Source organism: Thunnus thynnus, chromosome 13, assembly GCF_963924715.1.
Source record: "Thunnus thynnus chromosome 13, fThuThy2.1, whole genome shotgun sequence".
NCBI lineage: Eukaryota > Metazoa > Chordata > Actinopteri > Scombriformes > Scombridae > Thunnus > Thunnus thynnus.
This window is the reverse complement of record NC_089529.1, coordinates 10,331,597-10,352,373: the sequence shown is the minus strand read 5'-3', so window position 1 is coordinate 10,352,373 and position 20,777 is coordinate 10,331,597. Positions and strand designations below refer to the sequence as shown.

The following is a 20,777-nucleotide window of genomic DNA, read 5'->3' as shown; positions in this document are numbered from 1 at the left end:
ATTGCAGGAAGCCAACGGTGCAAACGTGAGTGAGTCATGGATGTATTATAAGAGCTCTTATAATACATCCATGGTGAGAGTTGGAGAGAGGAGTGCCTGGAGGAGTTCATTGTCTTGGAGGACAGAGAGCATAGCTTATTTTTTAAAATCTAAAATATTTCCAGTCATGGCTTAACATTTAGCTGATTTCGACAACTCTCGTTCTCGCGAGACTTCAGCGTGAGCGAGACTCGGTTAGACATAATAATAAACAGACTGGATTAAGCGAAAGGTAAATAAAAACGTTTAATTTCTCCGTATGGTCCTTTCCATAATGTTGTTAGACACTTAGAATAACAATCTGAGCCGATCAGTGGCAAAACAAGCACTTTTAGTGGACATACAATGACGGGGCGCAGTTGCCCTAAAGGATTACATTACAGCCCCTTTTGCTGCTGCCGGTGTTATGCCATATTTGGTGACCCATCAGATTCCGTGACCTGCAGTGTTGGAAGCACTTAAATCCTTACTTAAGTAAAAGTAGCCTATCAATGCCATAATGTAAAAATACTTCATTACAAATCCTGCATTTCAAATCATACTTGAGTAAAAGTATAGAAGTATTACCAGCTAAATTTACTTAAAGTACTGAAGCAAAAGTGCCAATTTTGCAGTAAATCAGGCTGTGACTGATATATTAAAATGCTGCTTATGCATTCCCTCATCAGTATTAATGATGTACTTTGTTAAATTTATTTAGTATATCAGCACGACACTTTGGGACCTGAGAACTTCTTCCAACACTTCAGGTCACGAAATCTGATGGGTCACCAAATACGGTGTAACACCGTTACAGTGCTCTCCCTCAACACTGGACCAATTTCAAAAATTGTTGTCCCCATTAGTCACTTAGACACAAATAGATGGGACAATAGGGTCCAGGTTGAAAAATCCCGAAGTTTCCCTTTAACCGAGCTTACTGCAAAATATATGATCTCACATGGATAACTAATAGGCCTAGTTACAATATAAAATATTTACTTAAAGTTGGTGTAACTTAAGAAAAATAGTTTGTGTAGTCCTAATCTTAACGCCACTTTTTCTTGCTTTTCCAATTTAGCTACAATTTTGTGTCATAACACATAAAAAGAGCTGACATGACTGTGGTGCCATTCACAGGAGGCGCAGTAACGTTGGATAATATTAAGCAGATAAATGGATATTTTATCAAAGAGGGGATGCAACTGCATTTTAGTTATCTGGTGTAACAAAAAATGATTATCTCTGTAACAAATGGCTGTTCTGGGGCTACAAAGAAATGGTGGCAATACTTGTGAAATATAGCCTGAATGCTGAGAAATGGATTACTTGTGAGTAACGAAGCCCGCAGACGCAGCGCGCTGACTGGTGAGCGAGCAGCAGCGAGCCGACCTGGTGCAGTTGTGTGAGGGCGCCGCTGGGTGAGTCCCTCTCTCCGCCGCCTCTGTCTCCACAGCTCCCTTTTCCTAAAGAAAAGAAGAGGAGAACTAGGTCCGGGGAGGAGGGCCGCCGCCATTATCGGAAAGCTGGCAGAAATACCACTTTCACACACGCAATCTGCTCATAAATCGACCAGGACGTGAACCATTTCTGTTGCAGCAGAAGCATATTTCAGACGAAACAAGGCGATTGCAACAAACTCACCGTTGTCTCGTGTGCGCGACCGGCCCAGCATTATGTGGGCACAACAATGGACAGAATAATTATTGAAAAAGCAACGTGGTGAACCGAGAAGAAGACGGCTAAGCAGATTTTTGTACGTCTGAATTTCTTATGAGGAAAAAAAAAACCCTTGCAAGAACAAAATCGGATCGTTCTATTATTTGGGATATTTATTTCTTCCTTTCGCGTGTTTAATTGCAACGCAAACAGTGATGCTGAACAGGAGAATGCAGGAATAGGTAACGGATATTTAAATCAAATAACCCCATCGCACAAACTGTAGTATTATCAGGATCAGCTGTGAATTGAGACGACCCATAGTGTATTCTGCGGCTTTATGCTTATGCACATCAGGCGGCGAGGGCTGCGGCAAGCGCTGGCCTGACAGATGCAAGAGGAGAAAGGGAGAAATGCGATGGTATGTACCCTGCATGCTCTCTCCTCTTATTTATGGGCTATTTCCTAGTGAAGCGGTGAGTGCTACACCCTAGACAGCTGGGTAAATAAATTCCCTGTCGGTGCGGAGAAGGTAGGCTATCCCAGATTTCGGCTCTGCAATTTCATTATGTAGACAGCAGGCCTGGCGTGGTCAGCCCCTCTCTGTGCACCCTAAAGACCATGTTAACTGTTAATCCTTTGCAAAACATATACGTTTCAAAATTTTTATCCAAGTAAGTAGATTATGTAAGTGAAATTGTTTGAAGGTGCGCTCGAGTAATCTGTATGTGTTTAGATGTTGCTAAATAGGGCAGTTTGGTTGTTTTTATCTGCAAATAACTTGTCTGCTCATTTGGGTATCAGGCCTAGCTCAGCTGAGCGGTGTGGACTGCCCATGGTTGCTTTTGACCCTGCCAAAGCTGTTTGTTTCTGGTCCCTTCATGTGACAGGTTATTCATTTCATTATAAGCTTATAATTCACATTTTGTCATGACGTCTGACTCCAGTGACTCATACACTCATTGTTGAAATTTTGCAGTTGGTCATTTCTGCCCCTCTATAGAAATTGTGTGCAGTTATTTGCAGAATGTAGTCAGTACTATAATAATGGTAGCATTAATCAATGCTGTAATAATAGTGGAAGCTTTAAGGGTCTTAACGGGGTGAGCAAGTTCAGAGATCTTTTTGCATAGATTGCACGTGTCTGACTCTGGTAATAAGTTCTTCATTCATTCACTGTTTTATCTTTCGAAATGAGGCAGATAGCCGCTGCTTCGTTTTGGTTGAAAAGGTGTTGAGTAAGGCTGAAAATGGAGACTGAGGTGCTTGTAAGATAGTCATTTTCATGCTTGTCACCCCACTCAGTGATCAGCTGACATTGTCATTTAAAGAGCACCACTCCCACCATGTTTTCTCATAAGATTAATGTAATCATTTTGATCATGGTTTGGTATTATAAGAATTTATCATGAAATGACTGGACTGGAGCTGAAATCAATATAAGATGAATTGATAACAATTTCGATTATCAGTTAAGTAATTTATCTTGTAAAGCAGAAATGCCAAAAAATGAATCGGCTCAGCCTCTTAAATGTGAATATTTGCTGGTTTTGTTAGTCTTCTATTATTGTAAATTGAACAAAACAAACAATATGAAGATGTCACCTTGGCCACTGGGAAAATGTGATGTGCATTTTTAACTCTTTTCTGACTTTTTTTTTTTTAAACAAATGATTAAGTTATTAGATAAGAAAAAAATAATCACCAGATTAACCAACAATGAAAGTATTTTTTAGCCACAGAGTGGTATATTAATGAAATTTGCAAATATCCTGTCAGCATGCTGCCTCATTTAAAATGGTATTTACTGTACTTTTGCCAATCCATTGCCTATATCAGGTGATGCTATCACTGGTTGGCATTGCTGAACTCACACTTGTTACAGACAAAGACAAAGTGTTGACTTGATACATGATCTAGGGCATAGTCACGATCATGGATAGTAATTAAAGCCTAATAACTAGTTGAACTGAGAATCATTTGTTGTTCTTAAACAATATACTAGCCTCAATATGATTAGGTATACAAAGGAAATGGACACAAAATAGAATAAAATCTGCCACTTTTCATTCTCTTATTCCATGATTAGATTGCTCAGTTATTAAGAAGGATAGTAATTTAAAAAGGCCCTATGCAAAGTTGAAAATTTTATGAGCAAAAATTAGGGCTGAAACTAATGACTATTTTCTCAATTATTTGTAAAATGTCAGAATATAATGAAAAAGGCACCTCACAATTTCCAAACAACAGTATAAAACCCAGCGATATTCAGTTTTCTACCATATATGACAAAGAAAAGCATCAAATCCTCACATTTGAAAGGCTGGAAACAAAACGTTGGACATTTTTGCTTGAAAAATAACTTTGTCGATGGACTAATTGATTAATGTTTGCATCTCTAGCAAAATTAATGTCCATTACCAAATATAGTAGTGTGTTTTAATAATATGTTTTTATTTTATCATAGTTACCTAGTATGACCTAGGTTTAACAGTCTGACATTTGACCCATTGGTTAATGAAGTTATTTCCCTTTTTAATCCAAAATGTATTTTTGTTTATTGTCCAGTTTAGCTGTCTGATTTCTTTTTTGTTTTGTTTTGTTTTTTTGACAGGATCTGACTCATATAAGGAATGAATGAAAGAACCCCCGGCTCTTTTTTAAAATTGGTACCCTGCAGAAGAAACTGAAATCTGATCTCCTCTGCGGATCAGCAACTTTATGGACAAACATTCAAGTGAACTCCTTTATACAGTGCCTGTTTATGGCAGGATGAGCGTCAGAAGACTATGATGGCGAAAAAGCAAGATGTCCGATCGCCCATTTACAACCTCATTGTGGTGGGTTTGTCAGGCACAGAGAAAGAGAAGGGGCAATGTGGGGTTGGAAAATCCTGCCTGTGTAATAGGTTTGTACGGCCTAGTGCTGATGACTTCTACCTGGACCACACATCAGTGTTGAGCACCAGTGACTTTGGGGGTCGAGTGGTTAATAATGATCACTTTCTGTTTTGGGGGGAGGTGTCACGGGTTCTGGAGGAGGGGCCTGAGTGCAGAATGCATGTTGTGGAGCAAACTGAGTTCATTGATGACCAGACATTTCAGCCACACCGTAGCACTGCTATGCAGCCCTACATCAAACGGGCAGCCGCAACCAAGCTGGCATCAGCAGAGAAGCTCATGTACTTCTGCACAGATCAGCTGGGCCTGGAGCAAGACTTTGAGCAAAAACAAATGCCTGAGGGCAAGCTGCAGGTTGATGGCTTCCTGCTATGTGTCGATGTCAGCAGGGGCATGAACCGCAACTTTGATGACCAGCTGAAATTTGTCACAAACCTATATGGTCAGCTTAGCAAGACTAAAAAGCCCATTGTGCTGGTCCTCACCAAATGTGATGAAGGAGTTGAGCGCTATATCAAAGATGCACATACCTTTGCTATCACTAAAAAGAGTCTACCAGTAGTTGAGACATCTGCACGCTCAAATATAAATGTGGACCTTGCCTTCCTCTCTTTGGTTCAACTTATTGATAAGAGCAGGGGCAAGCCCAAGATCATTCCTTACTTTGAAGCCCTAAAGCTCCAGAGTCAGCAGATAGCTTCGGCCAAGGATCGCTATGAATGGTTAATCAACCGTATAGTAAAGAATCATAATGAAACCTGGTTAAACACCAGTCGACGCATGAACACCTCCCCAGAGTACAAAGAATATGTCTTCTTGGAGGGAACAGCTAAATGCAAGAAGCTTTTTCAACAGCATGTATACCGTCTGAAGCAAGAACATATTGAGAGGCGTCGCAAAATATACTTGAGCACTCTTCCTTTAGCACTTAGTTCCTTGGTGCCTGACCTTGATGAGATAGATCAGCTGAGCTGGTCCGGGGTACAGAAGGTTCTAGAGTCCAAGCAGCACTTTGCCCACTGGTTTGTTGTTCTGGAGGACTCTCCATGGGAGGACACGTCTCACATTGACAACATGGAGGATGAGCGAATCCCTTCAGACCTACTGGAGACTGCAGAAGCAGAGGAAATATTTAATGCCCACCTGGAACATTTGCGCAATGAGTGCAGACGGGCAGAGATGAGGCTGGAGTTTAAACAGAAGTTAGCTTCCTCTCCCTTTGTCACACCTGGTAAACCTTGGGAGGAAGCCCGCAGCTTTATCATGAATGAAGAGTTCTACCAGTGGCTTGAGGAGCCAGAGTACTTGGACCTGTACAACCGCCATCAGAAGGAGATCATTGACCGTGCTAAAGAAGACTTCCAGGAGCTCTTACTGGAGTACTCTGAGCTTTTTTATGAGCTTGAGGTGGATGCCAAGCCAAGCAAGGAGAAGATGGGGGCAATTCAGGAGGTTTTAGGGGAGGAACAGAGGTTCAAGGCACTACAAAAGCTTCCAGCTGAAAGAGATGCTCTAGTATTGAAGCATATCCACTTTGTCTATCACCCTACAAAGGAGACCTGCCCTAGCAGTCCTCACTGTGGAGACTCTAAGATTGAACAACTCCTAGTTTCACGTTTCCCCACTTGTTACCCCTTTTTTGATGTGAAAGCTCATTTTGGGGACACCAAGGCCGACAGAATTAATCTTGTCATACTGGGGAAGGATGGACTGGCCAGAGAATTTGCCAATGAGATTAGGGCTCTCTGCACAAATGATGACTGGTATGTGTTAGATGGGAAGATGTATGAGTTGACACTGCGGCCTATTGAGGGAAATGTACGTCTTCCAGTAAATTCCTTTCACACCCCGACTTTCACACCTCACGGATGTCTGTGTCTGTATAATTCAAAAGAGTCCCTCTCCTATGTGGTTGAAAGCCTTGAGCGACTTAGAGAATCAACTCTGGGACGAAGGGATAGCCAGCTAGCACAGCTGCCAACATCACTGCTTCTAGTCACCAAAAGAGGCGTAGGATCATATGTGGATATTGGTGGAGAAACTGCCTTAAACCTAATAACACAGGGACAGCAGGTTGCAAGGAGACTGCAGTGTAGCTTCTTAGACCCAGCCTCCCCTGGTGTGGGCTATGGCCATAACGTCAATGAGACTCAAATCAACCAGGTGCTGAGGAGCCTTCTGGATATTAGGAGGAGCACATCCTTTAGTAGCAGCTCCCCACCACTCCTCCCTGAGCCTCCAGGTCTCAGAGACTCTCCTCATCAGCCGGCCCCAGAGGCAGATCTTCGCATTGTCATGTGCTTAATGTGTGGAGACTCCTATGACATTGAGCAGCTCCTGTCCCCTTTCCTAATGCATCAGCACTGCAGGCCCATGTCTAATAGTGGCACTTCTGTATTGCTAGAGCAGACAGTTGGTGGACACAAGCTGGCTATTGAGCTCTCTCTGCTCTCATACCATGCCTCCTTCACTTTGCGGAAGAGCAGGTTGGTACATGGCTACATCGCTGTGTACTCGGTCACCCGAAAAGCTTCCCTGGAGACCCTGTGTGCATTCTTGTGTGAGGTTCAGGACATCATCCCAGTCCAACTGTTGGCAGTGGGAGATAGCCAGGCAGAGCTCACTGATAGTGACTATGCCCGTGAACAGCAGATCCAGGGGGAAGAACTAGCCCATGAGATTGAGGGTCGTTTCAACAGCGTGGTTTGTGGATCTGGGGGTGTGGTAGGAGGCCTGCACAGGATAGAAATGTTTCATCCTTTTCTGATGGAGGTGGTTGAGAAACGCAACATTGTGGAAGCCACACACATGTACGACAATGTTGCTGAAGCATGCACCAATGAAAATGTGTACTCCCCACGCTGTAGTTCTCCCAGTCCTGTCACCATGTTCCTGGATTCAGAGGATGATGTAGAGCCATCGCCACCGTACTATGATGGCACACTCACTTCTCACAGTGGGGGCTTCAACCTGCCTGACTTAGATTCCAGTGACATTTCTGTCATCTCCGATATCAGAGACTTTGAGAACAAACTCAACAACAAATTGCCCCCCCAAGTGAGAGTTAAACCGGGTGTCACTTTTGACTTCCGGAAGGTGAGTCGCAACCCGTACATAGATACACTGGGACACCGTCGCTCCCTACCCTCTGCTGTTACCTGGGTTCCTGGTGGGGATGTGGGCTATGATCCCTCAGACTATGCTGAACCCATTGATGCTGTTTCAAAACCCCGCCCTAGCAATGAAGAAATCATCTACTCAGTGCCACATGACAGCACACAAGGCAAAATCATCACCATCCGCAACTCCAATAGGATGCACTCCAATGGAAATGGCTCAGACAGTGAAGCTGACAGCAGCTCTCTTGAGCGAAGGAGGAAGTTCTCAGCAGCTGGGGTGAAGCCTCGCCTTTACCGGGACCGCTCCAAGCGTCTTGGCAAGTTCAGCAGCTTTCGCACGAGCTTCATAGGCAGCGATGATGAGATGGGAGCTCTTCCAAAATCCAAGGAAGATGACTTTGGGACCCTGAAAGGCGAAAGTCTGGTTAATGAGGAGAGTGAGGACCCAAAAAAGAGGAACATTCTCAAGAGCCTGCGACGAACAGCCAAGGTGTGTATTACCATCTTCTTCCACAGAAGAAGTAGCTCCATGACCTCATATAGAAATTACTGTTAATTAATGATTACTTGTTTAACAGTTTTCTTAGATCTTGCCCTCATTAAAAACTGCTGTAATTTTTATCGATATAATTGTGATATTATAGATGCCATAAAAACATTTAGGATGTTTTAAACCTCACTGTTGAGTACCTGGAACACTGTAAGTACACAGTTGCTACGTAAACAGTATTAGCAGGTTTTAACTGTGGTAATGTCTTGACATTACATTTGTGACTGAATGCGAGTTCTGTGTCTGTCTGCCTTCGCAGAAAACAAGACCAAAGCCCCGTCCAGCTATTCCCAAGCCCCCGGAGAGCAATTACTTTGGGGTCCCCCTAGTGAATGTGGTATCTCCAGACAGACCTATCCCACTCTTCATTGAGAAGTGTGTCCGCTTCATTGAGACAACAGGTAAGTTGTTTTGTTTTATAATCCTTTTTTAACTACTGTTAAGGAGCAGTCCATTGTGCTGTTGTGTATGTGATGTTTGCAAAATTAAATTTTAAGCTTTACTCTGTCAATGGTCATTTATCAGTTTTTATTCTTTACTATAAATAAATATATTTCATGAAATTAATGTTATTGAATAGTCACCTATGTAAACATGCTTATTGTTAGAACTAAACCAGTGCACCTGTTCATGACCACAGTGTGATGTGAAAGTTATACAAAGGTTTACTCAGCTAAGTACTGCTCCAGAAACTGCCAGCATCTGTATTGTCATGTCTGTTTGCAATGGGGCTAATGAAGTGTTTGTGCTTTGCTTGTTTCCCACTGTGCACCCCACCCACCCTCCCTCCCCATGTCTTCCCTTTTTCTCTGGTGTGCTCTTTTTTCCTCAGGCCTGAACACAGAGGGTTTGTACCGCGTAAGCGGGAACAAGTCAGAGATGGAAAGCATGCAGAGGCAGTTTGAACAGGGTGAGTTGCTCATCTGACTTGTTTGAACCAGCTGTTTGACATATAATTATATGGCTACTTAATCAAAACATAAACAGAGAGTTACCAAAGGAAAGTGACATGCAACTGATTGTTCGGTCCTGATGACAGCTACTACTGATCTGTTCATTTTCTCTGATCCCTTTTATCTCTCTCATTCTCCTTGTGCAGACCACGGATTAGACCTAGTGGAGAAAGACTTCTCCATAAACACTGTGGCTGGAGCCCTCAAAAGCTTCTTTTCTGAGCTGCCTGAGCCCCTGGTGCCTTGTGCTCTGCAGGTGGACCTATTGGATGCTTTCAGTAAGCAAACATTGCTGGGCTGGGAGGGTCTTGACTGGAACATAAAAAGATTATTTCTTTAGGAGGGGAGAGGGTAGGGAAGATTTTGTGAGACCTGCTTTGCTCTGTATTAGGTGTTTCAGTGTTGACAAGAATCATTTTCATGGTAGAACAGCAAGATGTGTCGGCTTCAAATTACTCTGTGCGATGATGAGTTTTAATAATGACTTGTCTCTGTGTGTACAGAAATCAATGATAGAGAACAGAGGCTATACACCATGAAGGATGTCCTGAGGAAGTTCCCCAGGGAGAATTATGATTCCTTCAAATATGTAGTGAGCCACTTACACAAGTAAGTTCCCCGTCTACTTTTTAAAATCACTTTATGGCTTTGTTGATCTTCTGGTGGTAGACACCCATCTGTTTTTGCTGTACCATATGATGAGAATGAATAAATTTGTGTGTTTTTCCCAGGGTGAGCCAGCTGAGCAGGGTGAACTTGATGACCAGTGAAAACTTGTCCATCTGTTTCTGGCCCACTCTGATGAGACCAGACTTCTCCACTATGGACGCCCTGACTGCCACACGCACCTACCAGACAATCATCGAGACCTTCATCCACCAGTGTGCATTCTTCTTCTACAACCAGCCCTTCCTTGACTCCCCCACCGGCCTGGCAGGCCTCCCTGCCTCACCTACCACCACCCTCACTGGGAGCTCTGCCTACTCTTGTTACCGCTCCTCTCCTCCCCACACCACCACGCACTTCAGCCCCCTGCAGCAGTCCCCGCCCACCACCCCCCAGTCTCCTCTGCAGTCCCTGCTCCCTCCCCTCCACCAGCACCCCCACTCCCACCACTCCCCTGCTGAACAGGAGACACTGTGAGAGACAATGAAACCACGTGTGCCCATGATGATGCTGGACCTTATCACCAACACACACACACACACACACACACACACACATACACAAAACCCATGTGCACTTGCACACTACATTTTTGATCATGGACAACCTAGATTATGAAGAGAGGGGATAGGAAGTGTCTGAGAAACTTCCCCAACCTGCTATTTGTATCCATACTTGTGCGCATCAGGGTAGGCTACCGTTATCAGTGACTCTTCCTCTGCCCTCTGAGACCCTGATCTCCTGGAATTTGACGTCAGGTCAGAAGTGGAGGACAGAGGGCGCTGTCACTGCAAGCCTCTCTTCTGTCAGCCACCACTTATCCTACACTACCAAGAAAGAGAAACCTCTATGCCAAGCTGGAAGACATGATTTGTGGCTACCATGTTTTTATCTGTGTAAAACTGTTTTAGTTTTTTTTTTTTTCTCATGAAAGTACTGCCACTGGATTTATAGACCGTTCCTCTGTAGGTCCTTTGGGCAGCAGTTTGCTCCATATAGCAGAGGTTCTTCTGTGTCTGCCTTTGGGGTTTCTCTCATCGGCTCTACTTGAGGGGTCAGCATGGGGAGGGAAGGGAAAGGGGTGGTGGGAGGGTAAGGTGGGCGGGGGGGTACACATCCAGGGATGCACTTTAATGATCACTGTTGTTTTCCCTCAAAAAGTTTTTTTTTGACATACTGTTTTCTTGTGTGTTTTTAATTTCACAGCTCAAACAGCCATACCCATTGCCTCTACAGAGCTCTGGCAGATCAAACTTTGTTTACATCAAACTTGTTTTTGTATCCACAAACTTATCTGAAGCACTTTTTGATAGTGTAGTGTTCAATTTGAAGAAATGCCACATTGATTACTTGTCCATATTGTTTTTTTTTTTTAGTGGTTGAGTGTGGCATCAGTGCAGGCTTGTGAAACAAGATCCTTTTGTAAAAACTTATGTTCTTTAAGTTGATCCACAAGTCCCTTTTTTAGGTTGATAGGAATCTACTCATATTCCTCATTCATCCAGCCATGTGAAACATAGTTTTCTTTTAGCGTTTGTTCTCTTTCTAGCTGTCAGTTGATCAGATTGGATGTTTAGGGAAGTTTGGTTTATTTAGGCCATTATAATATCAATGAAGACTTTGCCTGCCATCAGTCAAGTGAAGGAGACATTTTTCCATTGTTCCATCTTTGAATGTGTAACCTAGTCATACCATAACATAACTGTTGCAATCTGGTGTCCATGGAAACCACACGCTTGAAACATGATAGGTTGCTGGATGTGTTGCCGTGGCTGTCTATCGAACCAAGCTCTGTATTCATCTAATATTAAGGACCTTTTAATTCAGAAGGTTTAGTATTCTTGACGTACTATTACCGCTAGTCCTGCTATACAATACAATGATCAAGTAGAAACTGAATTTTTGTGGATGGGGCACATTTCAGGAAGCACCACCGGCCATTTCCCTGCTCTAGTGAAGTAGTAGTTTTGTGCTGGCATATTGTCCTCCCTTTCATGGAAAACAAGCAGCACTTTTTGAGTGGTAGCACTGTTAATGAAGACCTATGATTTTAACCCTTAAACTAGTAAACAAGTAAAAAAAAAAAAAAAAAAAAAGGACAACCAGACAAACAAGTTCTGGATGATTGTGGCTCTGTTATGGTTCTTGGTTGCAACCCAACCAGATTTGCTAGATCATTGGTTGTATTTGGGATCATCACTTAACTGGTACTTTTGGAATCGCAATGCTGTTGGAAGTCAGTCATTTTATGTGTTCATCAGACTAAACTGAGGGATCTTCTTAAACTGCTCGGGGCTGTAAGCTGTAACATTAAGACTGGCACAGAACCAACCAAGCAACTGTCCCCTTGTAACACAATTCATGGGAGTATATAACCTTACTGCATCGCTTAAACTTCTGACACAACCATGGCAAATCTGACACTCAATGAGCAAAAAGTGAGCGCATACTACTCTATAATGGTTGTTTATTTGTATGTTGGGGAACACCACCCTTTAGTCAATGGTAGAAAACATTTCTAGTGTGTATTTCAATGATCGAAAGTCCATTTTTACAATTTTTGTGAATGGTTCAAGGCCACTTAAGTTTAGTGCATGATTTAAAAACACACCGAGGGGAGAAGGATGAAAGCCTCTCCCTGTTTTAAAACATGAAATTAGAACAAAACAAATACTAAAGAGAAATAGCTGAAACGTGAAAGTTTATGTACTGTGCACCAAGAGCAAACCATGGAATTTGTCTGACTGAGAATAGTGTTTGAAGATGAAGGCCTTATGTGAACTGTATAATAGTTAATAAATTAAATCTTGTAAAATTGTCCCTGGCTTTCTTGTGGTGCCTGTGTATGCGTGTTTCATTGATCCTTTTGCAGTCCGAGAGTTACCTCGTTTATGTCAGATTTTGTGAATCTCAGGTTTGAAATGAGATTGGAGCCTCACAGTTAAAAATGTCATTTTCTGATTATAATTTACACGCACAGTAGCAGTTAGATTGATTAATATTGTGACAACAATGGGGCCCGAGGAATTAACAATATCAAGCACATCATTCTGTTGATTAAAAATGTCACTATTATGCACAAATGGAGAGGAAGTGCCCATGACAGTTTTTGAAAAGCCCTATTGCACCCTGTTGCCATCTGACAATATGTTAGACAGGCTATTATTATCTACAATTACCACTGGAATAGTGCAGTGTGGTTTTCTGTTTTCCTGATTGACAACTTGGTAAACAAACACAGCAAGGCATGAATACACGGCTGCTGCTGTGTGCTGTATCTGGTACATCATTAACAAATAATCTCTACTGAAACATGACTTCACCAGCATATTGTCTGCAAAGATAATTAATCTGTGTAAAACACAATATCTCTACAATGGATGCATCCTTCCAATAAACAAGCTTAATTCTAAAATTACATGCAGAAAGAGTTCTGCTGTAGTAACTAGAAGCTGTAGTATTTGGACACTGTTGCAGGCGACTCTGAAAAACATCAATTATTCACTGCATATCCGTCATGAGTGGCTGAACTCTTTTGGTAGAATACCTTCGTCACAGTATCTGTTATCCTCTGTGCAGGGGGCAGACATTATAATGTTATGACGCCATCTTGTGGTTGGTGTCCTTTAGTGTCAGCTGTTGTCCAAATGGCCTCAGCCAAATAGTAGAGAGCTGAATCAGAGTTGCTGTCTGTACTGTGTAGGAACTTTACTAATCTATGCTTACTATATGTAGATACATGCCAGATATATGCCATACTGTTTCTCCAGTCTAGACATATTTTCTGCATATTTTCACACATGAAAAAGCACATATGAGTCATTCGTTGGATCACCCACTTTCATGTTTTGATAGCGATAAGAATTCAAATCTGTCAGAGGTCACTGGTAAGACGGCACTTGGCAATGTATTTGTCCAAATACTATGTACATTATACTGCATCTACAGCATGTTCTTCTGTAGGCGTGTTTACTTACAAATGAGTATAAATGACACATTCAGACATTGTAAATTCACATTGAGTATTGCTTTTGGTTTAGCCAATTTCATACTGGATAAGTATTTATATTTTCATATAATCTATTCTTGTAGTACTAGCTGAGAACGATTATCAACTCCAAATACTTTCTTTACTTTTACTCTCTTCCCATCTCATCTCAGGTCCTGATCTGCATGAACTGCTGCTTTGGCTGTTTATCTTAATATGAAAGCATTCAGATGATATGCAAACAAACCTGTTGAGAATGACAGAAGCCGTGACGTATGAAAGATAGCTTTATTGCACAAGGTGTTAGAATGATCTTTTTAGTTTTTGCTTTCTTTTCATAGAAAATGTACTTTTGAACACAAGCAATTGCTATAACAAGCAACTCAAACAAATGTTTGGGATACCCTCAACATTTTTTTTTTTAGTTTTTGATTTTCATACATTTTTTCCTTCAATTTTTCCCTTTTAGCAAGCATGCAATGACTTTTTTGAGGATGAACAAAATACAAAATAATAATAATAAAAAAAAGTAAATAGGACAAATGACGACATCAAAAGACCTTTAAAAAAGAATAAAAATTCAACAAATTAGTATCAAAAACATAAAGGGAAAGAAAAATGTTTTTTTGCCCATTTCAGAAGTAAAATATTTTATTTTTGATACTATTTCAATTTTGAAATTGGGGCATTCAACCCTGATGTGTCCCCTGATTTATTCTGACGAAAATAGCTCTTCATACAAAACTGTGTTTTATGTACAAGACTTAATCTATAAACAACACTGACAAAGGTAGAGATGATGGATCTAGTATGTTTAGGGTAGTGATTTTTTACTTTAATTTATCTGAACAGGGGAAAAGGACAGGAGCCTGAATGCTTCAGGTTTACAGACCGACTCCAGTCCAGTATATACACAATAGTAATTTGTGTGACCAAAAGAGCTACGAGTCCCTGATTTCACTTGGCTGAACTGGTTTTAGCCACAGGCCGCATACCATAGTACTGTTTGACCTCTGGAACCAAAATTTTGACAAAACCCCAAACAAATTATAATGAATATTCCAAATCAAAATGAACAGACCAACAAATAAACCCCTCCCCTAAACAAACAAACAAAGCAAATGGATAAAGAAATATAAACCACAAAACACTATCATGGAGATGCTTCAGAAAGACATTCCAATAGGTTCTTGTGTGAATGTACAATAGCGCAAAATGGAGGGAGATGGAGATAAAGAAAGTGGGACATATACAGTACTTCAGACAGGGCAACAACAAAGATATCAATTTGAGTGAACATTATATAATTTTCAAAACTGAACTCCCTGACATATAACATCTCTCAACATTATATTATTTTACTTCATTCACATCATGACTGGGATTCCTTCAGCTAGTTGTCTTTCTTTCTTTCTTTCTTTGAAGAGCAAAGGTCGGCTGAGTGACATTGAGGCTGACTGAGAAGTTGGTGGGATGATAACTGTCACTGTGTAGTGGTCAGTTTCTGCCATTCATGCTACAAAGAGAGGCTTTAATACTGTATCATAACTCCAGACTGTGACCACTTTGCAGCAGCCATGACACTGATTTCCCTAAAACCAGGAAGGTTAAAATTTATTCACCCAGTCAGCCTGCCTTTTCAGGAAGTGAAATTAAAACTAAGTAGCCTATCTTGCTTTTCCCATCTCGACATAGGGACACTTTCTGTCCGCACACAGAAACACTTTTCTTAGTCGGTCTACATACAGTAGCATACAGAACATCCTGTATATATACTAATCTTTTTTCTTTCTTTAGTCCAACCTTTTTTAAATTTCTTCTTATTTAAATTTCATGATTGAGCGATTGTCTCGTTCTTAAATTTGACATTAAATTGCTGTATATACTACTACACTATTGTAGTACATACAATTTATACTTTGTCATAATTTCACTTAAATGTCAATAATATACCTACATAGAAATATATATGTAAATTCTTTATAATACCAAATATTCTCTATTTGTAATGTGAGAAATTATAGCTGGTTCATTTGGGTTGTCATGATGGTTTGTTTATAAAGTTAGACACTGTTCAGCTGGAGAGAGATGTGTGGAGAACATTACGGAGATATAATTTTTTTTATCCTTCTTGGAAGTGAACCTGAATAATTTCTTTTGGATTAACCGTTAAGAGAAAATCTGCCAATAGCTATTTGGGACTTTAAGAGACACATAGAGGGTGAAAGATACAGTAAGAATAGGGAACTTAACTGGAAGTCCTGCAAATTGACAGTAATACTCAAACTATGGAGGACAGTATGTGTGTGCGTATGAGAGACAGGATGGCCACACAGCTTCATACTGGCTATCGTAGTCCTCATCATCATAAACACAGAGCTTTTAGCTCCTCAATTATAGTCAATATTTCCAAATGACCACAGAATCGCTTCCTGTATTTTTTTGCTGTGTGACTCCCACGAGAACTGAGTGGAGCTGAGCACCAGCCGGCTGGAACTGTTAGTTGGAGTTAGTAGTTCTTTTATAGAGTCCCAGGTGAACATGAAAAAGTAAGGTTAGCTGGGTCTCTGTCTGGGAGAACACCTATCCCGAGGAAAATTAGACAGGACGCTGGGCAGTTCACCATTAGTTGGGTTTAAAGAAAGGTGGTTGCATGCCCTTTCTGGCCCAGACTAAAGAGTACCAGAGTGGGGCTGGCTGAGGAGTGGGACAGCAGTGCATGTCTGTGCAAGAGAACGGACTACACCAGTGTGTATGACTTGGAGTAGGCCCCCACACTCTGTTTCTGCAGTCTCCCCAGTGCAGAGGAGCTGCTCTCTAGCAGCGAGTCTCTGGAGCCCCCCACCTTGTTACTGTTGGTAGGGTTGCTGCTCGTGCTGGAAGTGGAAGCTGTTGCTGCAGTGTTGGAGCTGGGCATGGTGAGAGTCCTTTGGGGCAAGGTGGCAGTGCCTGAGCTCGCACCCAAGCTGCCCAGCCCAGAGTGGCCCAGCGTCAGGGCCTGCTGCTTGGCAGGGTCTAGAGTCTTGTGACGGCCCTGGGTGTGATACGCCCGTTGCGTCAGGCTGCGGATAGAGGCTTCCCGCGGTGGCACAGCTGGGCACGGGTCATGCAGCTCCCCTTGCTTGCGGAAGAATGGGTCTGTCTTCATGTAGAGGGGTAGGTTGCAGAATTCACCTGAGAAAGACAAAATAAGAGTCAGGACAAGACCATACAATGTAGTCATTTTGAATTACAAAAGGCATTTTTGTCGTGTTGTCATTTCAACTGCTTAAATTAATGATATACATAAATAAATTTGGCCTGGCTGATGATACAATGATACTGTGTCAATAGGGGCAGTAGTACGGAGTCTATATTGAACACATGCTTCCTTGTGTAGCTTGAGTCATTCTTGGTTGTTAAATAAAAAAGACTTTTTATTCAACTAGGATTATTCATAGTGACAGTGTCATTCCCTGGTCTTAAATGAGGTTTACCTATTTATCTACCGAATTACCAATTCAACCTCACTGTGTATTGGCTTTTGTTTGGTATATATTTATTTGGCCCCATTTGTATCAGGGTATCATTGGGTCACAATACAGAGGCAGAAGAAACAAAAATCTGAGGTCTATATTGAGTGTACTACACGTGACTTGAGTGCAAAACACCATAACAATAACCATGTATTATCAAAGGTACTAAAACAAGAAAAAGAGGGAGTTCTCGTCCTTTTCTACTTACTTTTGTTAGCGCGGTGGGGAATGGGTACAGCCACATTTTTACCGCGGTCATAGTCCTGCGGTTTGGGTGGTGAGGCAGTGAAGCGGCAGATGCCAGGTTCAGACGGCGTGCTGAGGGAGGTCATGCTGTCTGCAGGGTCATTGGTTCCTGTGGTCATTTGGTCAGAGGAACTGTCGGAGATGAAACACTCTGTAATGGTGAACTTGGCATGCTGCAGGTGCTCCTCCAGCTTGGCGTGCTCATAGGCCCTCGCCAGCTCCTCATAGGTGGAAGAGGCGCTCTCTGTTGACACCATGCTGTTGCGTCCCTTATCTGGAAAAACAGAAATACATGATTTTGGAAACAGTTTCCTTAACTTCTGCTTTTTGTGAATGCAAAGGTTATGCTGCCTCAGATAAGAGCTGATATAAGTCACATGTTTAGTTTCCTTACATTGGCTTCCATGTGGTTTGATTGATTTCCATCATGCTATGGTGTATTTGTACATATGCCTCTAGATTGTGCTTTCATTTTACTAATTTAAACTCTAGACTGCTCATTCTTTTCCTAAAATAACTACCCCTTGGTGTAAAAAATAGAAATTGTAAATGTAAATGTACATAGTAGTAGTAGTGTCACTGTGTCAGTGGTACTGGCTGGGGTTTACTCACCTGTGTCTTGGGAGAGGCTGGCGCTGTAGCTGTCACTCTCAGTGGCCGTGATGCCATGAGAGCCCATGGTCCGCCAGTCTGAGGTCAGAGTTCGAGCCGAGGCTGTCGACTGGCTCTGACTTGGTCGGCTCAGGGTCCACTGGCTGGAGTACCTGTTCCTGGAGCTGTGAGCTGATTTTATGCTCTTCCTGGACACAGGATCTGAGAGAGGTCACAGTGATCAGAGAACAGCTTGGTAGTACAGAGACTGTGTATCCATGTATTGATTGTCATTGGTTAACTGTCTTATCATCTTTATGACTGAAGTGGATGTAGGTGAACACATGAGTCAATAAGCTTTCGCCCGGATTTACCTGCTTAACGTATTTCATGTCTTAATTGACAAGTAAAACAAACTCACTCGTGCCAGGGCGGATGTCTGACATGTCAATCAAAGGCCCTGAATTCTGGATAAGAGCCTGATGGTGAAGAGACACGCCTGTGCAGAAGTTCTGCGGATTCACTGATTGGCTGAACTCAGTGTCTGTCACGGGCACCGCTGCCTTGTCCTCTCCTGTTACAGGTAAGAAATTAGCAAATACAACAGTTATAGAAAAAATAATGTTAATTATCTGATATAGGTTACTAGAAAATGACATGCTTGTGTTTTTGTCACGTGTAGCCACATGCCTATCTGTTTGATGCCTTCCTTGTCCTCAATGAGCAGCTGAACACGTGGGATGTCAATATGGAGCCTCGGTCCTTGAGGAGGGCCCTTCACAGGAGTGTCTATACTGCGATTGTTCTTGCTGCACACACACATGCACACACACACACGGAAACAACACATTTAGTCAGACTTACTGTATAAGGTTTTCAAAACATGTAGACCTGTAGACACAGTAGACATACAAGATGTCTCTTACCTGATAAGCATCTCAGCAAGGCTCTTAGCATCTATAAGGAGACAATATCTTAATTAGATTATAATTGGCTGTAAGGATTATCATTTCAACTTGTCACTCTATGTTACATTAATCCATTACACACAATACCATTGATCTCTCTCTGGGCTCTCACTGTTCCTTTCTCTCACCTCTGAGTCGTTTAAGCCTCTTCTCCTTGCGTTTCTTGCGGATAATGAAAAGCAAAGCAACACCCAGAGTAACCAGGATGACAGGAGAGCCGATGGAAAACAGCTTTTTCACATCATCCCCTTCTCCGCGTGCTGATTTAATGGGAGGGATTGTACCTATGGAGAGTAAAGGGAAGAAAATGAGAGATTTAATACAGAAAAGTCAGTGAGAGAGGTAGAGATGACAGAAGACGGGCTACTGAATCAGTAGTCTATAGGTGACACACTGTATGATACACTTACTTCCATCATAGTCAGTGGTGGCAAACTGGGAACTCTGATTGCCACATCCAGCACTGTTGCAGGCCTTCATTTTCAGCTCATACCAGGTGGCCTCACGCAGCTCACTGAGGAAGAGCTGAGTGGTGGAGTTGGCCTTGAGGCTCTGCCAGGCCCAGGTACCTTTGGGCCTAAAGTCCAGCATCAAGTCAGTGATGGGGCAGCCGCCGCTAGTCCAGCCCTGCAGATTGAGACCCGCATGTGTGGAGTTGATGTGGGTGAGCAGCGGCTGATCCTTGTTGAACACCGGCTCTGTAGAGAAGACGAGGTCAGAAGGAGGTTAGTAATGCCAACAAAGCAATATTGTACAGCTGCATTTCCTTGTAATGCTTCTCATGTATCACTTTCCCTGATTGCAAACTCTTAGTCACAGTAAAGATTGTCAGAATTTATCTAATTTGTTGCACTTTTGATCCTCTATAATTTCATGTAGAGACTGGGACTTCATCTCATTTCATATCACAGCTATTTTGTGGCAGCTGTTACTAGTTATGTTAAGTAGTAATTTTCTGGGAGGAAAAAAACACACACGTGAATTCTATAAATAAAAATGTTTTCACACACAAGCATTGACTAATCTTGCATATTGTGAGGGGGTAGTAGGCAAATTACTTTAAAACAAACATCAAATAGGAGGGGAAAAAAAGCAAGATTTAAAATTCAAGATTTGTCAAATTGGCCATTTAAGGTGAGTTGCGTTCAGCAACTACAGTTTTTTTAAATGGGGTCCCAGAGTTACAGTCTATCTAACTACCATTCCTCACCTCTGCCATGTGTTTTAGCCTCAATGATCTCACTGATGCGCCCTGAGCCCACGCTGTTCTTGGCAGCCAACTTGACCTTGTACCACGTTCCACAGCGCAGATTGTCCAACCTGAAGGAACGTTCGCTGGAGCTGATGAACACATCCCTCCATTCCTCTGTGTTGTCCACAGAATACTGCAGCACAAATCCTGCAGAATCACACACCACAAGCTTCATGTCAAACACAAGTACTTCGAAACAACTGCTGCAAATCCAAATCATTTAAGACTGTGGAGGATGTTTGCTGCTGCTACATCTGTTGGACACCAGGGGGCAACAATCAGCTACAATCAGCTCTAGTTTGCCTACTTCTTACCCAGGAACATTAAGCTCATTGTTTACACTGTTGTGTGC

The 20,777-nt window shown here is 42.2% G+C and overlaps 2 protein-coding genes across 5 annotated transcripts in view; one reads left to right on the top strand and one right to left on the bottom strand.

The window, feature by feature from the left end:
* The first annotated feature begins 1,364 nt into the window (after window positions 1-1,364).
* On the top strand, window positions 1,365-12,683 carry arhgap35b (Rho GTPase activating protein 35b). Of its 3 annotated transcripts, XM_067607752.1 has the most exons (8): window positions 1,365-1,919; window positions 2,035-2,098; window positions 4,292-8,186; window positions 8,506-8,647; window positions 9,079-9,156; window positions 9,346-9,477; window positions 9,703-9,808; window positions 9,931-12,683. In XM_067607752.1, exons 3-8 carry the CDS (start codon window positions 4,467-4,469, stop codon window positions 10,340-10,342), a joined length of 4,590 nt encoding a protein of 1,529 aa, XP_067463853.1. In that variant the 5' UTR covers window positions 1,365-1,919; window positions 2,035-2,098; window positions 4,292-4,466; the 3' UTR covers window positions 10,343-12,683. The 3 variants fall into 3 exon arrangements, with proteins under 3 accessions (XP_067463853.1, XP_067463855.1, XP_067463854.1); XM_067607754.1 differs by lacking the exon at window positions 2,035-2,098 and having other exon boundaries at window positions 1,365-1,774; XM_067607753.1 differs by lacking the exon at window positions 2,035-2,098.
* Window positions 12,684-14,122: 1,439 nt separating this feature from the next.
* The window catches only part of LOC137195413 (cell adhesion molecule DSCAML1-like), a 53,935-nt gene continuing 47,280 nt past the window's right edge, over window positions 14,123-20,777 (bottom strand). For both annotated transcript variants that reach the window (XM_067607749.1, XM_067607750.1), the window contains exons 25-33: window positions 20,384-20,572; window positions 19,584-19,871; window positions 19,302-19,457; window positions 19,132-19,162; window positions 18,896-19,014; window positions 18,627-18,779; window positions 18,227-18,427; window positions 17,577-17,888; window positions 14,123-17,027 (exon numbers count right to left, since the gene is read on the bottom strand). In XM_067607749.1, the coding sequence (XP_067463850.1) occupies window positions 16,594-17,027; window positions 17,577-17,888; window positions 18,227-18,427; window positions 18,627-18,779; window positions 18,896-19,014; window positions 19,132-19,162; window positions 19,302-19,457; window positions 19,584-19,871; window positions 20,384-20,572 (1,883 nt within the window). In that variant the 3' untranslated portion in view covers window positions 14,123-16,593. The remainder of the gene's footprint in view (window positions 17,028-17,576; window positions 17,889-18,226; window positions 18,428-18,626; window positions 18,780-18,895; window positions 19,015-19,131; window positions 19,163-19,301; window positions 19,458-19,583; window positions 19,872-20,383; window positions 20,573-20,777) is intronic.